Genomic DNA, 25,356 nt, shown 5'->3' on the forward strand with positions numbered 1-25,356 from the left:
AGTATTACTGTATCTAAAAATCTGGATTGATCAAAACTTGGATTGTAAAGATCAATATACATGGGTTCATCCAATGGTGATCAATGATTATGAAACACTGTAACTTGGAATGTAACGGGAGCAAATAGTAAAAACGTGAAATTATAAAATAGAAAGGTTGATTTTTTTTTTTTACATTTATATCCCGCCCTTCTCCGAAGACTCAGGGCGGCTTACAGTGTATAAGGAAACTGTAATTTTATAACCGAATTCTTAAATAATGATTCAACACTAAACAGGAAGTAAGACAAGAATGGGTGACCTTCCCCTTGATTGTTTAATGCATTCATGGATAATGCTTGAACTTGTTATTACAGATGTGTAGTTTGGGGACATGAATATATGTGCATTTTTGTGTGCACAAATGATTTCTAATAAATATTAGACAGAGTATATGATACAATAAGAACTACGGCTCTAAACACTCTATCAGAGCCGAGGTGGCACAGTGGTTAAAGTACAGCACTGCAGGCTACTTCTGCTGCCTGAAATTTGGCAATTTGAATTTCACCAGGCTCCAGGTTGACTCAGCCTTCCATCCTTCCGAGGTCGATAAAATGAGGACCCAGATTGTTGGGGGCAATATGCTGACTCTATAAACTGCTAAGAGAGGGCTGTAAAGCACTGTGAAGCTTTATATAAGTCTAAATGCTATTGCTATCAGAAATCAAAGTACTTACATTTGACAACAAATGTAAATTATTCAGAAAGGGAAAAAATAGATGAATTTGTATCCATGATGTTTGTTAAATATAGAGAAATTGACAAATTTTAAGATGTGCAAATGTTGAAAAAAAATATACTGTATAGGGTCTTTTATGAGAATGCCTGTTGAAAGACATAAAATGGATGCATATTAATGTAAGATTTCTGCTTACATTTTACATGGAAATGAAAGTTGAATATGTCAGAAGGGAAGCAGCAGGATGAGAATGGAGTTTTCTTAGAGACTTCTGGCTGATGTTGCGGCGATATCAGACACAGGGAACAGGTTTCCACATTCCCTGTGCTGAGTTCTCCCTATTAGTGGGCTCCGAGAGGAGCTAAAGCCTCGTTGTAGGGGTGGAGAAGCTAAGGAGGGACATCCTGAGAGGTCATGGAAGAGATCGTAACTCTCCTCCTGAACCCCGGGCTTTTTTCCCTCAATGCCATGGCAAGAAGAAGAGGCAGCATAAAGATGGCTGCCACGAAGCTGGGACAGCCAAAAAACACCTAAGAACTGTACTGGAGTGGAGTCGGTGAACAGTGTTTGGAACTGGGTGGAGAAGAATCCTTTTTATTTAAAACTCAACCCCAAAAGAATTTCTAGGAAAAGAGAGGCTTACTGCTATTTTTAAAAGCAGTGATTTAACATTTTGAGAAGATTTCAAAATTGAAGTAAAAAGAATCAAAGGGAGAAAGGCAAAAACCTTTAAAACTATAGAAAATTGGATTTCTAAATTGGACAGGCATTGTTTTGGATAGGTACTTTAAAATGCTAGAACTATTAAAAAAACTAACATCATCTTTATATTTTGGACTGTCACCATTAAAATTGGATAAAACTGGTTAATATTGAAATTTGACTTAAGAGTGCCAGCTGCTGACAAAAGGAAGGCATAACATATTCCCAAAATCCTGGAAATACTTGGCTATAGGAGATTTAAACGTGAGAATAAGGAAGACATTATTATTAAAGTGACCCTGAAGGCTACAACACAAGACTGAATTTATAGAGGGATTTATGAAGGTTCTGGAAAAAATTTTGGGACTATCCAGAGGAATAGGTCGATCAGCTTTGGAATGTAAATATTGTACCTTGATGAAGGTATCTTTTCTTTTATGTACACTGAGAGCATATGCACCAAGACAAATTCTTTGTGTGTCCAATCACACTTGGCCAATAAAAAATTCTATTCTATTCTATTCTATTCTATTCTATTCTATTCTATTCTATTCTATTCTATTCTATTCTATTCTATTCTATTCTATTCTATTCTAAAGATTTATGAATATTGAACTTTTTGAGAAATGACTTTAGGTTTGAATATATGGTTTTTGGATTATTGGACAAAAGAGGGAAAAAATAAAACTAAACGAGATGCTCTACCAGCAAGAAATTAGTGGAATTTGGAAAGAAATGGCATCAATAATTCAAAGTATTAAGGATACTTTGACAAGAGCTACAAGATTATGAATAAAATACAGAGCATAGATGGAAAGCTACAAAACATGGTACGAAGGACAAGGAGTGACCAAGACGCCCAGGAAGAGGAGGAGCCAATTGAAAGAATAGATTAAAAAACAGAACAGATGAACCAACGAGTAAAACAAGATGACAAGAAGGAGATAACAACAAAAATAATAAAGACTGATGAAATAAGCCGAGGGGAGAGTATTTTAAGGGAATTAAAAAAGGAACTGGAGTTGCAGGAAGACTTTTTTGGAAAAGAGATAGGGATAAGAGTAGATATTTTAAAAATTAGAAAATGGAAAAAGGCAGAGAAGGGAGAAATGTTTAAAATGATTGGTCAAGATGTGGAAACAGATAGAGATAAAGATCCAAGAGAGGAATATGGGAGGCAAGCTACGAAATGAACAATTAAAGCTTTAAAGTGGGCAAGAGACGATGGATAGAAAGGGAATATTTTTAAATATAATAATGGCATAATTAAAAATTAGAATAGGGATGGAAACTAGAGAGAAGGGGATTAATGGAATACACATTTTTATATAATCAGGTGAAGTAATAACAAGAGGGGAAAGCAGAACTTGAACGATGGTATTATTAAGTATGCTTGAATAATATGGCGATTGGCATAAAAATAACATATTGAAATATAACTAAATAATGGAAGATTATAACTTAACATAAATATGTATATTACTATTAGAACCATATAAACTTGCTAAATGTAACAAATATGATTAATAATATTTTATTTGTATTAAAAGGAATGACACTCAGAACATGGTGATTGGAATAAAAATAACATATTGAAATATTGAACAACTAAATAATGAGAGATTATAACTTTCCCATCTTCAAAAAAGGAAAAAAAAACAGATCCAGGAAACTACAGATCTATCAGCCTGACCTCAATATCAGGGAAGATTCTGGAAAAGATAACAAAGCAACAAATCACCGAACACCTAGAAGCAAAGAAAATAATAACGAAAAGCCAACATGGGTTTGTCAAAAACAGATCATGCCAGACTAATCTTATTGCATTCTTTGACAAAATGGCAAAATTAGTGGACCAGAGGAATGCTGTCGATATAATTTACTTGGATTTCAGTAAAGCATTTGATAAAGTAGACCATAACCTTCTACTAGATAAAGTAGAAAAATGTGGGTTAGACACCACCACCACCAGATGGATTCGTAACTGGCTGACCAATCGCACTCAACGTGTAGTCCTCAATGGAACTACATCCACATGGAGGGAAATATGCAGTGGAGTACCCCAAGGCTCTGTTTTAGGCCCAGTACTCTTCAACATCTTCATCAATGACTTGGACGAGGGGATAGATGGGGAACTCATCAAATTTGCAGATGACACCAAGCTGGCAGGAATAGCCAACACTCCAGAAGATAGGTTCAAGATACAGAAAGATCTTGAGACTTCCGCTTGGCGCCGTTGGTGATGGCGATGGTCTTTTAGACCGCCAGCCTTTGGATCACGTAGAATCGCTAAGGCAGCGCAAATCAGCTGCCTAGCGATTCGGAAAATCTCCCCCCCCCCGGGAGAAGAGGGGGAGGTGAGCAGACAGGCAAAGGTAGAGCTATCCTAAAACCCCTGAAATGATTTCAGGGATTTGAATGGTTAAGCTCCCTATTAGCCCGAAGCGCTCCGGATCCAAGGCTTCTCTGCTCCGGCAGAAATAATCACAGCGACCAAGCTCTGGGACCGATATTGAATTATAAATTTATTTTATACCGGACAGAACAGAAGCAGGAGGACTGAAAATGCAAGTAACAATTTTCTTAACTCCCTGTTGTTTTGTTGCAACTTGAAGGCAAGACCGATAATGGCACCATTAACTTAATGATTTAACGAGTGGAAAGCAAAAGTGAGAAAATTGCTACTGTTCTGGGTATAGTGCTGCCAGAGACTTTTGGAGGTCATTAAATTGTCATTAAATAAAGGTATAAAAGGATAAAAGAGATTTTAAGACTGTGTTCACAGAAAATACAAAAAGAACTTTTGTTAATTTGGATTAAAGTGAAATGAAAGTTTAAAAGATGGCAGCCAAACAAACAAAACTATCAACCTCTAGGAGTGCGAGAGTTTCTCCAGCTCATACTGTTGATACAAAAGCACTAAATTTAGAAGCACTACAGGAAAATTTGAAAATTTGTAAAGGACTCTATAAATTCTTAGGGAACTAAGAAATTAGGGATGGTCTTGTACCAACAGTTCAAGGCTTGGGAACCAATTTGAATTTGTTGGAGGAAAATGTAGAGGAAATAAAGCAATCTAACTTAAAGCTGGAAAATAAGATGGAGGAGGTTCAGGCTAAAGTGGAAAAAACAGATGATGAAATTGTATTGGTCCAATATAGGGCTATGGAATTTGCTCTAAGAATCAGGGGATTGCAGGAAAATAAGAAGGAGGACTTGAAAGAATTTTTTTCTGAAGTATTTGCAGAGATAATAGAAGAGCAACCAGATGAAGTGGCATATCATATTGACAAAATTTACCGCGTGAATTCTTGGATTGCTAGACAAAAGCAGTTGCCAAGAGATGTGGTTATTTATTTTACAACTCAAAGAATGAGAAATGCAATTCTGCAAGCATCTTACAATGGGGAGAAAATTCAGGCAGCTGGGCAAGAAATTTTAATTTTGAAAGAAATTCCCCCTAAAATGTTGAGAAACAGAAAAGAATATGCATTTCTGATAGAGGAGCTTAAAAAAAGGCAGATGGAATATAGATGGGATATCCCAGTGGGGATAATTGTGTATCATGCAGGAAAACCACATCGTCTTAATACAATTTGGAAATCAAGAGATTTTCATGTTAATGTACTGAAAGCTGGAAGCCCACCCTCACCAGAATGTAGAAGGGATGTTGAAGGAATAAGAAAAAGGGAGAAAGCAACGAAGCAGGCACAAGACCAAGCTGCAGTTATAGTTATGGAGGAAGATTCTTTACAAGTGTTGGATATATCTAAAGAGAGAGAAGTACTAAAAGAAGGAGTAAAAGAACAAAGGATGACGAGAGCAGCTATTAAGCGCAAGGAACAGGAAGTTAAGCTCCAACAAATTCAAGTGGCAGAGGATACTAAAACAGAAACTGTGGGAGGAGCAAGACCCAAAGAAAAAGCAGAGTTACATTGGGTGTTCCAGCTTCTGACTGCCAAAAATGGCAACTAGTTTTTTATCCTGGAATGTTAATGGTTTAAATTCACCACAGAAAAGAAGGAAGATATTTCATTATTTGAAATAATTTAAAAATGATATAGTTTGTTTACAAGAAACACATATTAGAACTTTGGACCAAAAATATTTGATTAATTCAAGGTTGGGTACACATTTTGTTGCTTCGGCTTCAGAGAAAAAGAATGGTATAGTTGTTTATGTAAAGAAGGACTTAATAGCAAAGTTAATTGAGACAGATAATCAAGAAAGATATATTGCAATTGAACTGTTATTGGAAGGGAAAAAGACACTTTTAATTGGAGTTTATGCTTCTAATCAACAACAAGAATTTTTTTTAAAATTTTTACATAATAAAATAGTACAATGGGATTATAAATCATATATATTAATGGGTGATTGGAATGGAGTAATGGATACCCGGAACGATAAAAAAGGTCTACAGAATATTTCAAGTAATGCAAAATTGCCAAAGGCTTTTTTTGATATGATGGAAGACTTGGAATTAAGAGATGTTTGGCGCGAACACAATACGGAAGAGAAGGATTTTACCTTCTTTTCTGATAGACATCAATCTTTCTCCAGGATTGACTTTATATTAATTACCAATGATTTGTTTTCTAGGGTGAAGAGAACCAAGGTATGTTCCAAGAATTTTTTCTGATCATAGTTCGGTTTGGATTGAATTTGAATGGGAAAAGGGAATTAGAAAATTGTGGAGACTGAATGAAAACTTGTTTAAATATGAACAAAATGTAGAAAACTGTAAAAAACAAATGAAAGAATTTTTTATTATGAATATGCAAAAGGGTACATCTATTGAGATGGTTTGGGACACAAGTAAGGTTTTATGAGAGGAGTATTTATACAAATGAATAATAAATATAGAAATAGGTTGCAAAAAAAATAGATTGGAATTAGAGGAGGAAATTAGAAAGAAGGAACAGTTACTTATAAATAATCCAGAAGACAAGAAAACAAAAGAATTAATGAATATCTTAAAAGGACAGTTTAATATGATGATGGCAGATCAAGTGGCAACTAATTTACAATATGTCAAGCATAATATGTTTAATAATGCTAATAAGCCTGGAAGGTGGTTAGCTTATTTAATAAGGAAGAAGCAGAAATCACGTATAATTGGTAAGATAGAATATAGAGGTAAAGAATTATTTCAACAAAATTCGATTAAAAAAGCCTTTTTAGAATTTTATACAAAATTATATGCTGGAGATTTGATTAAAGATATAGACATAGAAAGATATTTACAAGAGCAAGGTACATGTGAGCTTACAGTAGAGCAAAGGGAAGAACTGAATCAATATATTACTTCAGAGGAAATAATTCTAGCAATTAGACAGCTTAAAATCGGGAAAACGCTTGGAACAGATGGCTTAACAGCCGTTTACTATAAGAAATTGCAAAATGAAATGGTAGAACCATTGAAGGAACTATTTAATAGAATTCAATTAGGAAGGGAAGTGCCTCCTTCATGGAGGACAGCTTTTATTTCATTAATACCGAAGGAGGAGCAAGATTGTAATAAACTGGAAAATTATAGGCAAATATCACTATTGAATACTGTTTATAAGATTTTTGCTAAAATATTAGCAAATAGATTAATGCCAGTTATGTGTCAAATAATTCATACTGATCAATCAGGCTTTATTATGGGTAGACAAATGAGATATAATATGAGATATATTGTAAATCTATTGGAATATTTGGAAAGGAACAGCCAAATCTCAGCAGCGCTCTTTTTTCTGGATGCTGAGAAGGCTTTTGACAGATTGCACTGGCAGTTTTTATTTAAATTAATAGAAAAAATGCAATTTGGAGACTATTTTATACAAGCAATTAAAGCAATATACCAGAAGCAAACACCACAAATAATAATTAATAATAGTTTAACAGAGTTTTTTAGAATTGAGAAAGGGACAAGACAAGGATGTCCTTTGTCTCCATTATTGTTTATTTTAATTTAATTTTATTGAATAGAATATGTGGTGCAAGCCAAATAAAGGGAATAAAAATAAAACATCAAGACTATCGATTAAGAGTGTTTGCAGATGACTTGGTTGTTACTTTATCTCAATCTATTCATTCAGCTATATATTTGAAAGAGATAATTGATCAATATGGTAAGGTATCTGGATTTAAAGTGAATGAACAGAAGACTAAGATGATAACCAAAAATATGAATACTAAACAAAAAGACGAATTGGAAAGAGTAACCGGATATGAAATAGTTAATAAGGTTAAATATCTAGGAGTATATATCACAACTTCGAATGTGAAATTATATAAAAATAATTATGAAGTATTGTGGCAGAAAGTACAGAAGGAAATGGAACATTGGAAGAAATTACAATTATCCTTACTGGGAAGAATAGCAGTAATAAAAATGAATGTTCTGCTAGGTTTTTATTTTTGTTTCAAATGATACCAGTACTTAAGAAGGATGCAAATTTGCAGGAATGGCAAAAAGGGATTAGTAATTTTATTTGGATGGGCAAAAAACCTAGAATAAAATTAAAGATAATGCAAGATACACGTGAAAGAGGGGGTCTAAAAATGCCGAATTTGAAATTGTACTATATGCAGTTGTTCTTTCATTGATCAGTGACTGGTTTAATTTAACAGAGGAAAGAACTTTGAATATAGAAAGTTATGATTTGTTGTATAGATGGCATGCCTATTTATTTTATGATAAGAAAGTGGATAAGATTTTTAAAAGTCATATTCTTAGAAATGCTTTGTTAAGGGTGTGGAAGAAAATCAATACAAGCTAGATTATAAGATACCAATATGGGTAATTCCTAGACATACGATAGAGAATATAAATACAGAACAAAAACAAGAGATGGTTACCTATAAATAACTTTTTGTAGAAAAGGGTAAACTACAATTAAAATCTCTAAATAAATTGAGCGATGAAGGCACGAATTATACTTGGTTTCAGTATGGATAGTTGCAGGCTAGATGGAGATTAGATGAGAAAACTGGTATTATGCAAAATGAGGAAAATTTGGTAAAACAAATTAGAGATCAAGGTCAAATGCATATTAAGAGGTTGTATAATGTATTGATAGAAATAGACTCTGAAACAGAATTAATTAAGGATTGTATGATAAAATGGGCACAAAATATTCAACAACCTATAATGATGGAAACATGGGAAAAATATGGGTTAAAAATGTCAAATTTACACAAGCACAAAGTTTAAGAGAGAATTTTTACAAAATGTTTTAGAGATGGCATTTAGACCCTAAAAAATTGGCATGTATATATCCAAATAGGCAAGCTAAATGTTGGCGATACGATTGTGAGGATGCTACTTATTTTCATATATGGTGGACTTGTAAAAAAATCAAAGCATTTTGGATTAAAATATGGTGGATTATGCAGAATATTCTGAAAAAGAAGATAAAATTTACTCCACAGTTGTTCTTATTGGGTATAATTACAGACTGTACAGTTATGGAGACTAAGCTGATTTTAAATTTAATAACAGCAGCGAGACTTTCGGTTGCACAATACTGGAAGAGAGAAGATTTACCTATGATTGAAGAATGGACACTTAAAGTATCGAATTTAGCAGAAATGGCAAAAATTTCTGCATATTTGAAAGAACACTCACAAGAAAAATATGTATTGGAGTGGAGAAGTTGGATTGATTATATTCAAAACAAGTATCGAACTAAAAAGTATCAAACAGTTTATGAATAATGTTAGGAATGGCATATATTAAGGTATATGTTTATATGGAAAAGGGGAGTTAAGGGGGTGTTGGAAGAGGGTGGATATGAGTTAAGATTTTTGTTGTATTTTAGCTTATGATTGTTAGATGTTATACCCTGCATTTTGTTCTGGGAAGTCTCGGGGGAGGGTTGGGGGGGTTGGAGGGGAGAGGGAGGAGGGAGGAGGGAGGAGGGAAGAGGGAAGAGGGCGGGGGGAAGTGGGGGGGAACAATTATATAAAAAAAATTTCTTTGTAAAACTTTTTCAATAAAAAAAAAAAGATACAGAAAGATCTTGACAGACTAGAACATTGGGCGCTATCTAACAAAATGAAATTCAACAGTGAAAAAAGTAAGGTTCTACATTTAGGCCAAAGAAAATAAAATGCACAGGTATTGTATATGTGGTACCTTGCTCAATAGTAGTAACTGTGAGAGGGATCTTGGAGTCCTAGTGGACAACCATTTAGATACGAGCCAGCAGTGTGCAGCAGCTGCCAAAAAAGCCAACACAGTTCTGGGCTGCATAAACAGAGGGATAGAATTAAGATCACGTGAAGTGTTAATACCACTTTATAATGCCTTGGTAAGGCCACACTTGGAATATTGCATTCAGTTTTGGTCGCCACGATGTAAAAAAGATGTTGAGACTCTAGAAAGAGTGCAGAGAAGAGCAACAAAGATGATTAGGGGACTGGAGGCTAAAACATATGAAGAACGGTTGCAGGAACTGGGTATGTCTAGTTTAATGAAAAGAAGGACTAGGGGAGACATGACAGCAGTGTTCCAATATCTCAGGGGCTGCCACAAAGAAGAGGGAGTCAAACTATTCTCCAAAGCACCTTAGGCTAGAACAAGAAGCAATGGGTGGAAACTAATCAAGGAGAGAAGCAACTTAGAACTAAGGAGAAATTTCCTGACAGTTAGAACAATTAACCAGTAGAACAACTTGCCTGCAGAAGTTGCGAATGCTCCAACACTGGAAATTTTAAAGAAAATTTTGGATAACCATTTGTCTGAAATGGTGTAGGGTTTCCTGCCTGGGCAGGGGGTTGGATTAGAAGACCTCCAAGGTCCTTTCCAACTCTGTTATTATTATTATTATTATTATTATTATAACTCAACATAAATATTTGTACTATTGGCAGAAGTCTATAAGCTTGTCAAACGTAATAAATATGAATATTATCTAAAATGTATGACACTCAGGTGCCACATTGTTCATGCGTTGATATGTTTATAAAAAAATAAAAAACGGGGGGGGGAAGAGAATGGAGTTCTTAATACAATTAAGACTCAATCAGGGCTGAATGAATGAATCAAATATAAAAGGGAGACCTCTAGGAAAAATACACACTGAGATACTTTGGTCATGTAGGAGAAATTAATAGGGGCCACATTGCCAAAGAAAGATATGAAGAAAGAGTGAATTGAGTGAGAGGAACACCAAGAAAGATATGGCTGGATGGAGAGCAAGAAGTTTGAAGAACAAAGGGAAATGTATGAAATAATGTATGCATATAGTTTGCAAGGATTGTTCGTGAGATTATAAAAATATAATGATGATATTACAAACTTCAGGTAGTCCTCCAAGTGACCTTTCAAAGTTACAACAACACTGAAAAAGTGATTTATGACTGTTTTTCATACTTATGACCATTGCAGCATCCCCATGATCAGGTGATCAAAATTCAGATGCTTGGCAAGATAACTCACATTTACAATGGTTGCAGTGTTCCAGAGTCATCTGATCACGTTTTGCGACTTTCTGACAAGCAAAGTCAACGGGGAAGCCAGATTTACTTAACAACCATGTTACTAACTTAACTAATGCAAGAAAGGTCGTAAAATGGGGCAAAATTCACTAAACAAATGTCTCACTTAGTAACAGAAATTTTGGGCTCAATTGTGGTTGTAAGAACTGTACTTTTCTTACAATGCCTTCATTTCTCCAGCTTATAATTTTTACATCTTTTCTATGCTTGGCATTATGTTGGTTAGTCCAAGAGGAAACAGCAAGCTGGATATGTATATATGCATCTATGCAGATTCCTCAGAGGCAAAGTTATCAATCTCTAGTCTTCTCTGATTTGAAATTCTTTCTTCGCAGCCTAAAAGTAGAGCTTTTACTTATCACCAGCTATCTGGTATTCCTTTTAAACTAGAATTACAATGAACTGAATTGAATATTCATGGTGTACCAATGAATCCATACATTTTTCTCCCCAATAGAGGCAAGGAATTGTTTATGAGAATTAAGACCACTGAGGCCCAAATACCACACATTTCCCCCTCCCCCCATCCCGCAGTCTCTTACTTTACATCCTTTTGAATTCATGGAGTCAATGGTTCGGCGAATTGCAGGGTTGGGAGGTTCTATCAGCTCCACCTGTGTGCGCACATTCAATTCCAGGTAAGGTCCAATCAAGAAGTAATTCTCGCCCCATTCATCCAGTGTAATCTTGGCTTTAGTTTGGATAACAGTGAAGATCCCACCAACTAAAAGGAGAAAGAGTAAGATATTAGTTTTCTCCTTGCAAGCTTGTAAATTACCCAAAGCACCCCACTTTAGTCAAGAAGCTTTAGAGCACTGTAAATTTGCTGTAATACAACTTTGCTGGCTGGGGAATTCTGGAAGTTGAAGTCCATACATCTTAAAGTTGCCAAAGTTGAAAAAATCTGCTCTAGTAGATTTATTTAATGTAATTTCTTCTTCTACATTGTATAGATAAGCTAACACACCCTGAATATGTGACAAGCAATATAAACCTGTTTAAAATAAATCTAAGAACATAGAGATTCCAGTATCTGATCTGTCTATGGTTACTTGACTCTAAATGTGAAATTCATCAGCAGTGGCTCCAGGACAGGCAAAGCAGCATATTTTTCATACAATCCCTCTTAAATTACTGGAGATTTTGTTAATGCAATGTTTTTAACCATGCTGCTGAGGAATTCTGGGAATTGTAGTCACCCACTTATCAGGTGAAGATCAAGGTAAGCTGATCAAATTACAGCATTTTTAACAATCTGAATAAGGCTTTAAAAGTAACTTTGATTAACGCATGGGAAATTGGCCTCTTGTTGGCTGTTGGCCCCAATGGCTGTTTCAGTAACTGAAATGAACTACATGTAGAAAACTTCTAAAAACAATTTGGAAATTGCATGTAATTTGTACAGGTTATTGGTGAGCCTTTGTGTTTGCATCCCATTTTTATTCCATTGGACTGAGGGGTCTTTGTCAAAATCTCTGCTGATAGTCTGTTTCCAGATTCCTTTTAAAGGGCTTTGTATTTCTATGAGACCTTCCCAAATGAGCAAAGTGGTAGAGAGGGGATTGATTTGGCTTTTTAGTGACTTATGACACTTTAATTATGAAATAGATTTCCCAGAGAAGTTCACTTCATATCATATTTATGATCTTTTTGGTTCAGATAAAGATCTTGGTTATTCATTCAAACCTTCACAATGCTTTCTCTCAAGTCTAGATCTCCCATTTTTAGACTCTGCTTCAGGGGTGGGCTTCAGATCCTTTAGCAACGGGTTCGCTGCCTTGTTGCTGGGTGGGCATGGCCATGGTGGGCTTGGCCTAGTTGACCACTTGCACCATGGTGGGGGGGTACTTTTCACCCTTCCCAGGCTCTGGAGACTTTCCTTGAGTCTTGGGAGGGTGAAAAGCGCCTCCCCGCCATGGTGCAGGTGGTCCACTAGGCCATACTACAGTTGACTGGACCATATTCTTATAGGGTACAACTTGCCGATGGACGGACCTAGAGACGACATATAAATCAACTGCAGTGACGAGTGGCTGCAGATGCGCCTGAGCAGCCCTCCAGTCAATACACAAACCTTGAGCCCAACATTTCGTCAAACCCGCATACAGAAGGAGCCCAAAATGCCATTCAATAAAAAGACCACAACCTTCAATCCAGGACTTGACCTGGCCTATCCACCACCAGAGCCCTTATGACCCAACATTTTGCCAGAAACACCTTTGAAAGAAGCACAACTACCATTTAATAAAAAGACCACATCCTTCACATCAGAACTCCCTATTGCCTCAACCAATCCACCTCCAGACCCTTCACATCCCAACATACCAACTGACTTCCCTTCGGCAGGAACACGAATGCCGCTAAATACAAAACCCACAAACCCCATCGGAGCGTTCTCGGCAGAAATTTACTGGGGGTCCAAAGAACTCTGGTCTCACGAAGATCATCATCTAGGCCATGGGCGAAGTCTCCAGGAGTTCCCCAGCGCGATGTTCCTGCTCCTCCCTCGACTACAACTGCCCTGGAACTAAGGTGTTCGGGGCGGAGCCGAAGGTGTCCTGCTTACTTAGCTGATTACGCATGTGCCCTCCAGAGGGAGAGCGGTGTTATGTTCTCATAGTTACGACCGTGTCTCATGCTGGGCAAGTTGCCAAGCGTTCTGATTGGCTGAGATGCAGACACTAGCGGGAAATTGGAGTCTTCCTATTGGTTCCTCTGTTTTGACAGCTAGTATTTAAGCAGCTGTCTAGGGTGCTTTGTTGTTCTTAATGTGTGAAGCCGGCGCAAAGTTGATTCATGATTGTTATAGTTCCTGTCAGTTATTAAAGTGTTTTGCATCAGACAAGCCTCTGCATTATATTAATAAGTTCTGAGGACAGAATATTCCGGACTTCCGGAACCTCTGGTAGGCCGGTTTTTTGCCCTTCCAGACCCTCTGTGAGACCACTGCACTTACCTGGAATGATGAACGGGCCGCATGGAGACTTCTGGGAGGGGAGGGACAGGTGTGGCCAGCCAGGGGTGGTATTTGGGGGTCCACCGAACCCTGGCGATCCTTGGCTAGAGGATCACCCGAACCCTGATGAACCCCAGGAGCCCAACTCTGTTCTGCTTCATGTGCAATTGTTTTATACTGTTATTTTAACATTGTATTTTTGAGACACTTGATAGGTCCAGCTAAAATGACCAGTACTTCACCAGAAAGCAAAAATTAAATGTTACGATCAAATTAAAACTTGTTATGTTCCATTCCTCTAAACAAACCATGGTTTTGTCAAACCTGCACCCCATGTAAAAGCAGATGGATTAGGAAGCAGGCAGACATTTATCAATCATACCCAGCACAGAAGATTGCTGCAAGAGGAACTGAGTTCTTAGCCTTTTGTCCCTCTCTCCGTCTCCCTCTGTGTGTGTGTGTGTGTGTGTGTGTGTGTGTATGTGTGTGTCTTATGCTATACAACTCAGCTAAAAGACCTTTCTTCATATATTCAATCCAACTCCCTTCCTGGGAAGCAGGCAAACCCAGTCATCACTTACAAACCACTGTATTTACTTTACTCTCAAGGACCCTGGCTCCCTCAACTAAATTCTCCTCCCCTCTTGAGGAGCCTAAGAATCTTGACTCTTTGCTTCCTCTTCCAAACAGGGAGTTTTACAGGAAAAGCAATAAAAACACCCACATGAATATTCTATGAGGGAAGTGCGATTAGGAAATAGCACTGCGGAACACAAGAATCTGAAACGTTGCAATGAAACCAAACAGAGCTTGGACTGTGCCTAGAGATGAAGGTTTAGAATCGTGAATAAACAGTAACGTCTTACTGCTGAGGAACTGTGTGCATTTAGAAAGATTTACCCAAACAATCATTAAAGCAGCCTGTCCAGCTTGGGTGCCCTATATATGTGTCCACTTGTCCCAGAATTTAACAGTCACCATGCTATTTGGGAAATTTAGCTGAAGTCCATACTTCTGGAGCATACTTAGGCTGCGGAAGAATCCTTTAATGGGTTCAATTGATGAGATCTTTTCTTTATTATAGCAGAACTAGCTAGAAAGAGAATGGGCATTTTGCATTAGATTTGCTCTCAGAAACAAGAAAATGAAAAATGAAATCTTTTCCATTGAAGTCCTTGGCACAATCCTTTAACCTTGATATTTTCTTGAAGGAATATCCAGTCCATAGCTTCTGAAATCTTTTCCTGGGCCCCTATAAACCTCTCCCAAATGTATCATTAAGAAATATCCTGCAACTCTCCTGAGGAAAAAAATCCAAGAATATCTTATACTAACTCAAATCCCTAATAGCACGTTGTTCCCCTTCCCCTCCCTGCAACCCTAAAACGCTTCTCTAAAAAAGTTAAGCAAGGTTCCCAATTAGTAAGTTACTCTTCTGTTACTCACTCTGTAACAAAAAGTAAGCACATCGCTTAGAAACAATCATATCTTGCTTCCTGGTTGCCTCACTACTCTCTCCTTCCTCTTTTGGTTCAGTATATTAGATTTTATGTTGTAAGCAACTCAAGGCAGGAACCTGCCCTCTCAAAGTCCATAAGATGTTAAACATTCTAACAGCACAACAATGAAAAAAACCAGATTAACTAACACATACTCTGCTAGAGAGAAGTTCGCTGAAGATGGGCTCCAGTAGGAGTCTGAAAACTCAGAAGACAAAACCACTGGTCCTGGTGACCGACCAAGATTTGATTCTGCAACATTATGCTGGGACACATACATTTGCCTTCATTTGTAAGACCAGATTAAATTCTTTTTCAGAGAGTTTTCTTGAGCTGCTACCTTCTAACATCAGAAACCGCTTGTCCTCAAATGAAACAACTCTTTCTTCCAAATTGATCTTTCACCTTGAATGCCATCCTTCAAGATTTACAAGACCTTTATCCGGATTGATCTAGATAAAACATTCATCAATAATTCAGGTTTTGTTGCCATATCTCCCTGGCTGGAATTGCATTTATATGCTGCAGCCAGCCTACTTTACGGGGTTCTTGATGTGGGCACAAAGTTAAGGAAGGAAGCTTCTTTCGAGAACTTAGGAAAAGTCAAAATACACTCATAATAAAAATAAAAATATTCTTATTTATTTAAATTGACATAGCACCATTTCACTACTGCTGTCCTTAGGAGCAAATAAGATTTTGAGGAGTGCTGGTGATAAGCAGAAAGCAACTTCTGAAAAAAAAATTGAAAAAAGTACTTTGCAAAATGGGAATAGCATTTCTTACAAGGGAAAAAGTTAATCTGCAGATCAACAATTTTTTCTCTCTCCTCTTTTCCAAAAAATGAATACTGTCTAATAATTACTATCCAGATAAGTTGTACAGATTCCATAATCCATATCCTTTAGGCTTTGGATAACAGGTATTACTAGAAACCACCCAAAAGGATGATCTTCAATGCTTCTTTCAACTATCAAGCGATTGTCCCACCAGCTCCGGCTGGCCTTCCTACCACACATCAATTACATGATATGCTTTTCTAAGGCATTTCAGAACTAGGTAAATGAAGGCCTCTCACATAGACATTGCTTCTCTCTCTATAGCTCTAGGCCAAGTCTCATCTTGGAGCTGCAGTCAGTTGTCAACTAAAGGTCCAGAGGCGCGAAAATGAGCAATAAGTTGAACTCTGTCCCATTTCTCCACTGGGTGCCTGCATTACACACCTAGGATTTTGTATCCTGCATTCCATGATGAACGTAGCCTATACTGAATGTATTTGCAATCTGTTCAGAAGATCCAAGGCTTCTCCAAGAAATATTCTTGCCTGAAGCAAAAAAACCCAAAACCCCTATGCCTCTTTATTCTTACTTGCTTACTTGGACATAAGCAATGAGAGAGTTCTGAAATGATCACAGGGTGAAGGACATAGATAGGCTACAAAATATGCAGGTAGCCTTATTTAAGGGAAAAACCGAGGCATCTACCTTGTTCAGAGGCCGAGATAGCCCTGAATATCATCATCTTATTCTAACAAAGACCATCATCTTTAGTAGCAAAATGATGCCACCCGTTGACAAGAAAAAGACAACACCTGTGGTAAATTCAGGGAAAGGCCCTATGCAGATTTTTTTTTTAGATGTAGGAAAAAAATGTGGGGAAAGATCACAAAGTCATTTTACTAATAGTTTGTTTGGAAGACAGATTAAAAACAGAAGTAATGTATAAAATTAAGGGGCAAAAAGCTTGACCAGCAGAACTTCACTCTGCAACATTTTGTTGAAAATACAAGTGGTGACTAAAATATTTTTCTGACATGATCATTCCTGGTGATAAAATATTTAAAGTGAAATTTAGCATTTAAAAATCTAATAGGTGTATAGTATGTATGTTTACATATAGGTATGTACATTCATAAAAAGGATTAAAAGCCAATTTACTATTGCAAAAATGACAGTACAAATTCTATTTGTATTGGCTTGGAAGTGAAAGCCACTGGATTCAGCAGGATTCACTGCATTAAACAGATTCTAATTTACAATTGTTATCCACCAGGGTCCCTGCGTGCACCAACAATTATGTAGGTTTGTTGTAGACCATGAGTTCTAATCCTGTCTTAGGCATGAAGCTAGATAGTTGACATAGGCTGCTAGTCATTCTTTCAGCCCTAAAACAAAAGCAATAGTAAATCACTTTCAAAAATGTTGCCAAGTGAACTACAAGGACTCATGCAGGTAATCACCAGGAATCAAGAGTTACTCAAAGGCATACAGGCAAAAGCCCCTTTTTGCTGGTATTGAGAATTAGAAGCAGGAATATTTGAAAAGGATCCTGGGTTTCCTACATCCTGCATTATGTTTGGTGACTGGTGGCATAATCTACTCTAGAGAGCTTGGTAAAATAATCTAGGTAGAATAATCTTTAATAAATTAAAAGAATTCATTATATGGCTGGGACGGAAGGGAAGACCACCTTCCATCCACCTGCTGTTCTGTTCTGGCCACCTGCTGTTCAAAGTAGTTAACCTGGCCCAAAGTTGAGTATCTAAAAGGGATGCAGTTTCTCAAGGAATGAGTAACATTTTTAAAAGTTTATCGTGGAGGGGAGGTTGTGGTGGTGGGGGTTGTATGCATTTCACATACAGATTTATTATTGAGTATACATCAAGAATATGCACAGCTGATGCTCAAAATTCAAGGCAGGCCAAGAGGTCTTTAATTAGCTTCAAAAGCGGTTATTCCTAAAGCAAGCGCATGAGAATAGTTTTATAGCAACATTGGTAGATATTCAGATTTACTGGGAATCCCTATTCTTTTTTAAAGAATGTAGTGCACTTCTGGTTTTTTGACACAGTCACATTACTACAGGAAAAGTTAGTCTGAAACACTGTCCTTGAATTCTCAGTGCCTTAAACTTCCAGATGTGTAGTGGCTGATTCCAGAAGGGGATCTTCTGAATGAACACACAGCAACAGCAGCTTGCTGAACTGGACTGCCCTGGAAATGTTCACTATAATAGGATACTGTCATCTCAGGCAGCACTAACCCACCATATATGAAAGATTTATGGATGGGAGGATCTGAGAACAACAAAGGGATGGGAAAGGCCTAAGGGATCTGCTAAAGTGCTGAGCAATGGTGCTTGGAAGGAACTGCAATATTACATGAACCTCCTTTCCCCCAAAATGAGTGGGTTTTTTTTTTTAAATACAAACCTTTTGTTTTATCATTCAGCATGCTGTCAATCATTTTTAAAAAGAGAGACGGACAACCTGTTTCCCAGTTTTTTTTGTCTCCATATCATGCCCTCCACAATTCAATGAATTGCCCACACACTGGTCGATTAGGCCTTATCCTTTGCTACCTGCTCAACTAAGAGTCTTTGACCAGCAATCAGATAAGTCTTCATTTCTACAGGTAGTCTTCAATTTACAACAGTTCATTTAGTGACCGTTCAAAGTTACAATGACACTGAAAAAAGTGACATCACCATTTTTCACACTTACAACTGTTGCAGTATCCCCCTGGTCACATGATCAAAATGATACTTGAATTCTGGTCTTAGTTCTTTCAATACTGCTCATACTTTGGCTTCCAAATAGCTCTGTAGAACCTGTTTCCAGCCACATTCCCACAAGAAATTTAGGCCTTCCAAATTCCCAAATACCCTCCTCCCCCAACTTTGGAAACCTGATCATTTTCCCAAGATCTTCTTTAAAAATAGTCATCACGTACCTTTATTGGCTACCTCCCAAGCCACTTCGAAAAGAATGGCATTATCAAGGTCAAGTTCATCTTCCCAGTCCTCCAACCCAGAGAGGGAGGTCACGGACAGGCTGCGGGTCAGTGGCATGGCCTCAAGAGGACGAAAGCAAGGGCAAGAGGACTTGGGGGTAGGGAGGGGGTTTTAGGGCCTAACCTGGAGAAAGAGAAAGGAAAATGTGGTCAAAAGACAGATCAGCTCAGGACCACTGTAGCAGGTGGCATTTTAGAGCTTCTCTGCATCTTAGTTCCTAGTTTTAACTAAACTCCCCCCCACTCCCATAAATATGTCATGTCTCTCTCTTGCAACCTTGCCCAGCTGCCAACCTACCTTATTCTAAACCATTATAAGCCAATTTTTTTCTCTCCCTCTGGCTCTTCCAATCCCTGATCTTTGAGATGCTTGTCTTTTAGTCTGGAGTAGCAGCAACAGCTGAGGGAAGGGACAGGGTAAGATGGTGGAAATCGCCTGGCAGAGGGGAGGTTGCAACAGATTTATATCCTGGAGCTTTCCAAAGGGGGTTCATTTGGGAGTTAGCCAAGAGACTCTATAAGATACCTCGGCGCAGCCAGGAAAGAAGAATGCTAAATCATTAAAAGCAACTCTTTAAGACAATGGGCTAAAAGAAACGGTGGCCTCTCTCCCATATCCGTTTGACACACTGGGTCCCTTATTTGGACAGGGTGACGTGCAAAGGAAAGAACAGGCAAACTAAGTTCCTTTAAGGGGCTGCAGGAAGAAGGAATGGGAGTGGAGGGGGGGATTGGGGAAAGATTTCAGATTTGGGGAGACCAAATTTATGCCTCTAAATTGCCCGGGAGGGGAGGGATTTGCGAGGGGGTTACACTAATCACAACGAAGGGGGAAAGCAACGTCGCAATATTTACAGAGGAAATGCATTGAAGCATTCAGTCCCGTGAGAAATCGGAGATGCAGGAAGGAGCTGGGAATGAACCAACAACCAGCAAGATTCTTTGGGCCTTTAAAGGGATGGAGGAGCCCGATCTCTTAAAGAAGTCTGTGGAAAGCCCGCTGGCACTTACCTCTCGGGAGCCGAAGTCAAAGGACTCCCAATCCCCCCCCTCCGCAGCTCTACCGCTAAGACCACGCCAATCCCGAAGCCACGCCCAGGAGGTTGTTCCAAAACGTCATAAGGAGGGGAAGGGAACAGAATTGAGACTTCCTGTAAATTGCTTTAGGTAGAAGGGAACTCGAAAGAAAACTCTCCGCCTCCAAAAGCAGGTGGGATTATAAATGCACGGTGAGCTCAGGAGGTAAAAAGAAAACGTGGTGGATGGGAAGTACATGTAGTCCTCGACTTAACAACAGTTCACTTAGTGACAGTTCGAAGTTGCAACAGCAATGAAAAAAGTGACTTATGATCTTTTTCTTGTCGCCATTCATCTTCCAATTCCCGCCCACGAAGAATTTCCTCGGTGCCAGATGGATGACTGTTGCCGCGTCCCCGTGGTCACGTGATTTACTTTCGGATGCTTGAGAACTGACTCGCAATTATAATGGTTGCAGTGTCCCATGCAGGGGTCATGTGATCCCCTTTTGCCATCTTCTGACAAGCAAAGTCAATGGGGAAATGGGATCCACTTAACAACAGTGTTACTAATTTAATAACCATAGTGATTCACTTAACGCATGTGGCAGGGAAAGTTGTAAAATCGGGCAAAACTCAGTTAACAAATTTGTCACTTAGCAATAGAAATGTTGGGTTTAGTTGTGGTGGTAAGTACAGGACTACCTATAATGAATGAAAACCAAGAGTAAAAACATCAGGTAGGGACAGAACCGTCGATTTAAAAAAAATGATTGTAGCAATGATGTGGGCAATGATGTGAAGAATCAATGTGAAGACTGCAGGATAAAGTTTGAAGGGAAAGGAGATTACGGGGTAAAAGGAAGTAATTGAAAAAATAAAAAGTAACAGGGAGGCTAGAGAAAGATGGAAATTCACGAGTAGATGGAGATTGCTAGGGAAATAATTTTAATTTATTTATTTATTTATTATTTATATTTTTATACCGCCCTTCTCCGAAGACTCAGGATGGTGTACAGCCAAAATAAAACAGTAACACAGCAATTTAAAACCATATATCACTAAAAATCTAATTCAATTTAGCTAAAAGTTAAAATAATAGAATAAAATTATAAAAACCCTATAAAACCCCATTAAAATTCCCTTTAGGCCAGCCCTGCTCGATGAAATAAGAAAGTCTTGAGCTTGCGCTTAAAGCTCCGGAGGTCAGGGAGTATGTGTAGCCCCACAGGTAGTTCATTCCACAGGGCAGGTGCCCCCACAGAGAATGCTCTTCCCCTGGGAGCCGCCAGCCGACATTGTTTGGCTGACGGCACCCTAAGGAGGCCCTCCCTGTGAGAGCGCACAGGTCGATGGGAGGCTATTGGTGGCAGTAGGCGGTTCGTAAATTTCGATTGTTGGGATATAATAGTCATAGGGTAGAACAGATAAATTGGGCTACAAAATATTAACCCACATTGCAGGGGCTGAAGACAGCGTAGGCAGGACATCAGATCTGAAATGATTGATATGGTGGTAAGCCGAGTTATATACTCTACAGATCTTTTTTTTTTATTGAAAAAGTTTTAAAAAACAAAAACATTTTCCTCCCTTTTCCCCCCCTCCCTCCCAGAAAACCCCCTTCCCCCCTCCCTCCCCCCCCCCCCGCCTCCCCGGGTCAATCACAAGGTATTGTTATACATCAGGGGTATCCAAAGTTTTTTTGGTGAGAGCCAAATACAGAAAAATAAGCAAAGGCACGGGCCACACCATTGAACGGGGGGGGGGGGGGGGGGGAGGGCTAATTTTTTTCGTACCAGTTCTGTGGGCGTGGCTTATTTTGGGGTGTGGCTGAGGAACTCTGGGAATTGAAGTCCACAAGTCCTAAAGAGACCAAGTTTGGACACCCCTGATCTTGGCTTTTGTTTTGTATTTGGTATGAACTTGAAACTCCCTTCATTATTCCCTGCCCAAGGGGTGGAGGCGCGAGGAGCCTCGCCAGGCGGCCTGAGGAAGGCGAGGGTAGAACTGCTGGAGTCGGGCACGGCCAGCAGCCTCTTTCCCGCTCGCCACCGCCTCCTCCGCCCCCTCCCTTCGTTATTCCCTGCCCAAGGGGTGGAGGCGCGAGGAGCCTCGCCAAGCAGCCCGAGGAAGGCGAGGGTAGAACTGCTGGGGTCAGGCATGGCCAGCAGCCTCTTTCCCGCTCGCCGCCACCTCCTCCGCCCCCTCCCTTCGTTATTCCCTGCCCAAGGGGTGGAGGCGCGAGGAGTCTCACCAGGCAGCCCGAGGAAGGCGAGAGTAGAACTGCTGGGGTCGGGCACGGCCAGCAGCCTCTTTCCCGCTCGCCGCCTCCTCTGTTTCTCGATGGCTGTCACTGCCGCCACGCGTGTCCGACATGGGGAGGTGCGAGGAGCCTCGCCAGGCGGCCGAGGAAGGCGAGGGTAGAACCGCTGGGGTCAGGCACGGCCAGCAGCCTCTTTCCCGCTCGCCGCCTCCTCCGCCCCCTCCCTTCATTATTCCCCGCCCATGGGGAGGAGCCACGAGCCTCGCAGCGAACCACCGGGCAAGTACCGGGAGGTGACCGAAAAGGGCCATATTCAATTATACTTTCAGAATTTGCTGCGGGCCAATAAAAACTGACCCGCGGGCCGCAGTTGGCCCGCGAGCCGTAGTTTGGACACCCCTGTTATACATAAACCAAACATAGAGTATAATTTTCCCTTCTAATCCAATTAACTTCATCCAAATCTTTTCATCTCCCAACCCCCTCCCCATTACATAAAATAATACTTCCTAATTATTCAAAGGCAATCTGATATTTCTTAATCTGATATCTGTTTTGTAGATAATCAATCCATTTTTTCCATTCAATTAAATATCTTTCCTGCGTATTGTCTTTTAAAAAAGCTGAGATTTTAGCCATCTCAGCCAAATTAATGACTTTCAATATCCATTCTTCTATTGTAGGTACCTCTTCTTTCTTCCAGTATTGTCCAATCAACAGTCTTGCTGCTGTTATTAAATTCAGAATCAATTTAGTCTCAATCCCTGTACAATCCGTTATAATTCCCAAAAGGAAAAATTGCGGCAGGAACTTTATCTTCTTCTTCAGTACATTTTGAATAATCCACCAAATTCTTATCCAAAAGGCCTTAATTTTCTTGCAAGTCCACCAAATATGAAAATATGTAGCGTCATCACAATCACACCTCCAACATTTCGCTTGGATATCAGGATACATACATGATAATTTTTTGGGATCTAAGTGCCATCTATAAAACATCTTATAAAAATTTTCCCTTAAATTCTGTGCTTGTGTAAACTTAACATTTCTAACCCAGATTTTCTCCCATGTTTCCAACATTATTGGTTCCTGAATATTCTGTGCCCATTTTATCATACAGTCCTTTACCAAATCCTTTTCCGAATCTATTTCCAGCAACACATTATACAATCTCTTTATATGCTCCTGGGTCTGATTTCTAATTTGCTTTATTAAATTTTCCTCCCTTTGCATTATACCAATTTTTTGATCTTCTTTCCATCTAGCACTTATTTGCCCATATTGAAACCAAGTATAATTCCTCCCTTCATTTAATACCTGTAATGATTTTAATTGCAATCTACCTCTTTCAGCATACAAAAGTTCTTTATAAGTAATCATTTCCTGTTTCTGTTCTATATTTATATTCTCTATTGCATGTCTGGGTATACTATACAGATCTTAAAGCCAACATGAAGAACAAATTGTCCTACAGGTAGGACAATTATATTCTGTGTCTGTTATTCACCCACACATTAGCTTCTTTGAAAAGGCAAAATTTACCAGTTTCAAAACAGTCACAGAATGGGCAGGTTTCTAAGGGAAAAATGTGGAAGAAAAAACCCCACTATAGATAGCTTACTTATACAAAACCTATGCATGAGATTTCATGCACCATAGAATTTATAACAGATTTAGTTCCATGAGATTTTTATTTTATTACTTTTTTCATTTGTCAACCTTGCTTTAAAAAACAACACTTTCTCCTCGGTAGCCGTGAAGTTTTCCCAACTTCATCCAACACATTTTTGTCAATGGCCTCACGTCGGACCAATAGGAAAGAGTCAAACTTCTACCAACCAGCTTCCACGAGAGAATTAAAAAGACCCACCCCTTATTTTCCAGGAAGCTTTCATTCGTTGGTGGAGACGGTTCGCGCCCTATGAATGATCACAAGAGCAGCCAGTGATATCTGTTAGTTTATTAATTGATCCTAATTTCAACCAATTACCAGTATCTTTACCTATGAGTAAAAGGACTCCGGTCTTAGTAGAACGTGGATGATGAATGTCAATCACTGAATTGGTATACTAATAACTACTGCTGATATTTGATTTTCTACCAATGGCGTATCTAAAATGGTCAACAGATCGCTAAAAAGCGAATGAATGATATTTTAAAAGGTGGGTTAATTCGAATCCAAGACAAAAATATGGTTTAATAAGCGACGTTTTGCTGTTGAATGGCACTTCGATAACCAATCGTGTTTTAGGATGGGCATATTCATGTTTGAAGGCGGTTGGAAGGAGTGTAGCTTTGAATAATTTTTTTGGGGGGGACTGAGAGTTTCCGGTCTTAGCCGCCGTTCCTTCCCTTTCAAAATAAATGGCGCCTCCTCCTTCCCATCCTTTGTCATATTGCACTTCCCTCATAGTGGCATCGGTTGCAATACGAGGTTTGAATGCGAACGCGCTTCTGGTAATCAATGCGCTGCTTCTTCCCGCCCCTTAGAAGCAAAGACACCAAAGGCTTGGAGAAAGGCAGATACTTTGCAGTGACTGACATCTGCGCCCCCCCACTTCAATAAGTTATCCGAGAAACTGCCTCTGATCTTTATTGGTAAAAGGTTTCACTAATTCACGATCACGATGAGGAGAGGGTTCCCAGACGTTTCTCACTTGTCTATGGTCCGCAAAAAAAAAAAAAAAGGAGGGGGGACTGCGTGCGCCGTTCCTTTCCTCTAAATGCGCCCAATACGGTTTGAAATAGCGTGAGGGCGGGCTCTTTCCCTTCCTGACTGACTGACGGAGACCCCACCGACCAATGAAAACGTGGGAGGCGGGGCTGCCCTCCTTCCCCACCCTCCCCTTTTGAGTGACGGAGAGGCGGCCCAATGGAACGCCCGGTACCCTCCCCTTGACTGAACGATGCTGGGGG

The 25,356-nt window shown here is 39.1% G+C and overlaps 1 protein-coding gene across 2 annotated transcripts in view; it reads right to left on the reverse strand.

The window, feature by feature from the left end:
- Positions 1-20,252, reverse strand: part of GYS1 (glycogen synthase 1) — a 61,948-nt gene extending 41,696 nt beyond the window's left edge. The window contains exons 1-3 of one of the 2 annotated variants that reach the window (XM_058180823.1): positions 20,173-20,252; positions 19,102-19,285; positions 11,458-11,639 (exon numbers count right to left, since the gene is read on the reverse strand). In XM_058180823.1, the coding sequence (XP_058036806.1) occupies positions 11,458-11,639; positions 19,102-19,219 (300 nt within the window). In that variant the 5' untranslated portion in view covers positions 19,220-19,285; positions 20,173-20,252. Of the gene's footprint in view, positions 1-11,457; positions 11,640-19,101; positions 19,286-20,172 lie in introns of those variants that run through there. The other variant, XM_058180824.1, reaches the window with a different exon arrangement.
- Positions 20,253-25,356: the final 5,104 nt, after the last annotated feature.

Source organism: Ahaetulla prasina, chromosome 4 (genome assembly GCF_028640845.1).
Source record: "Ahaetulla prasina isolate Xishuangbanna chromosome 4, ASM2864084v1, whole genome shotgun sequence".
Taxonomy (NCBI): Eukaryota; Metazoa; Chordata; class Lepidosauria; order Squamata; family Colubridae; genus Ahaetulla; species Ahaetulla prasina.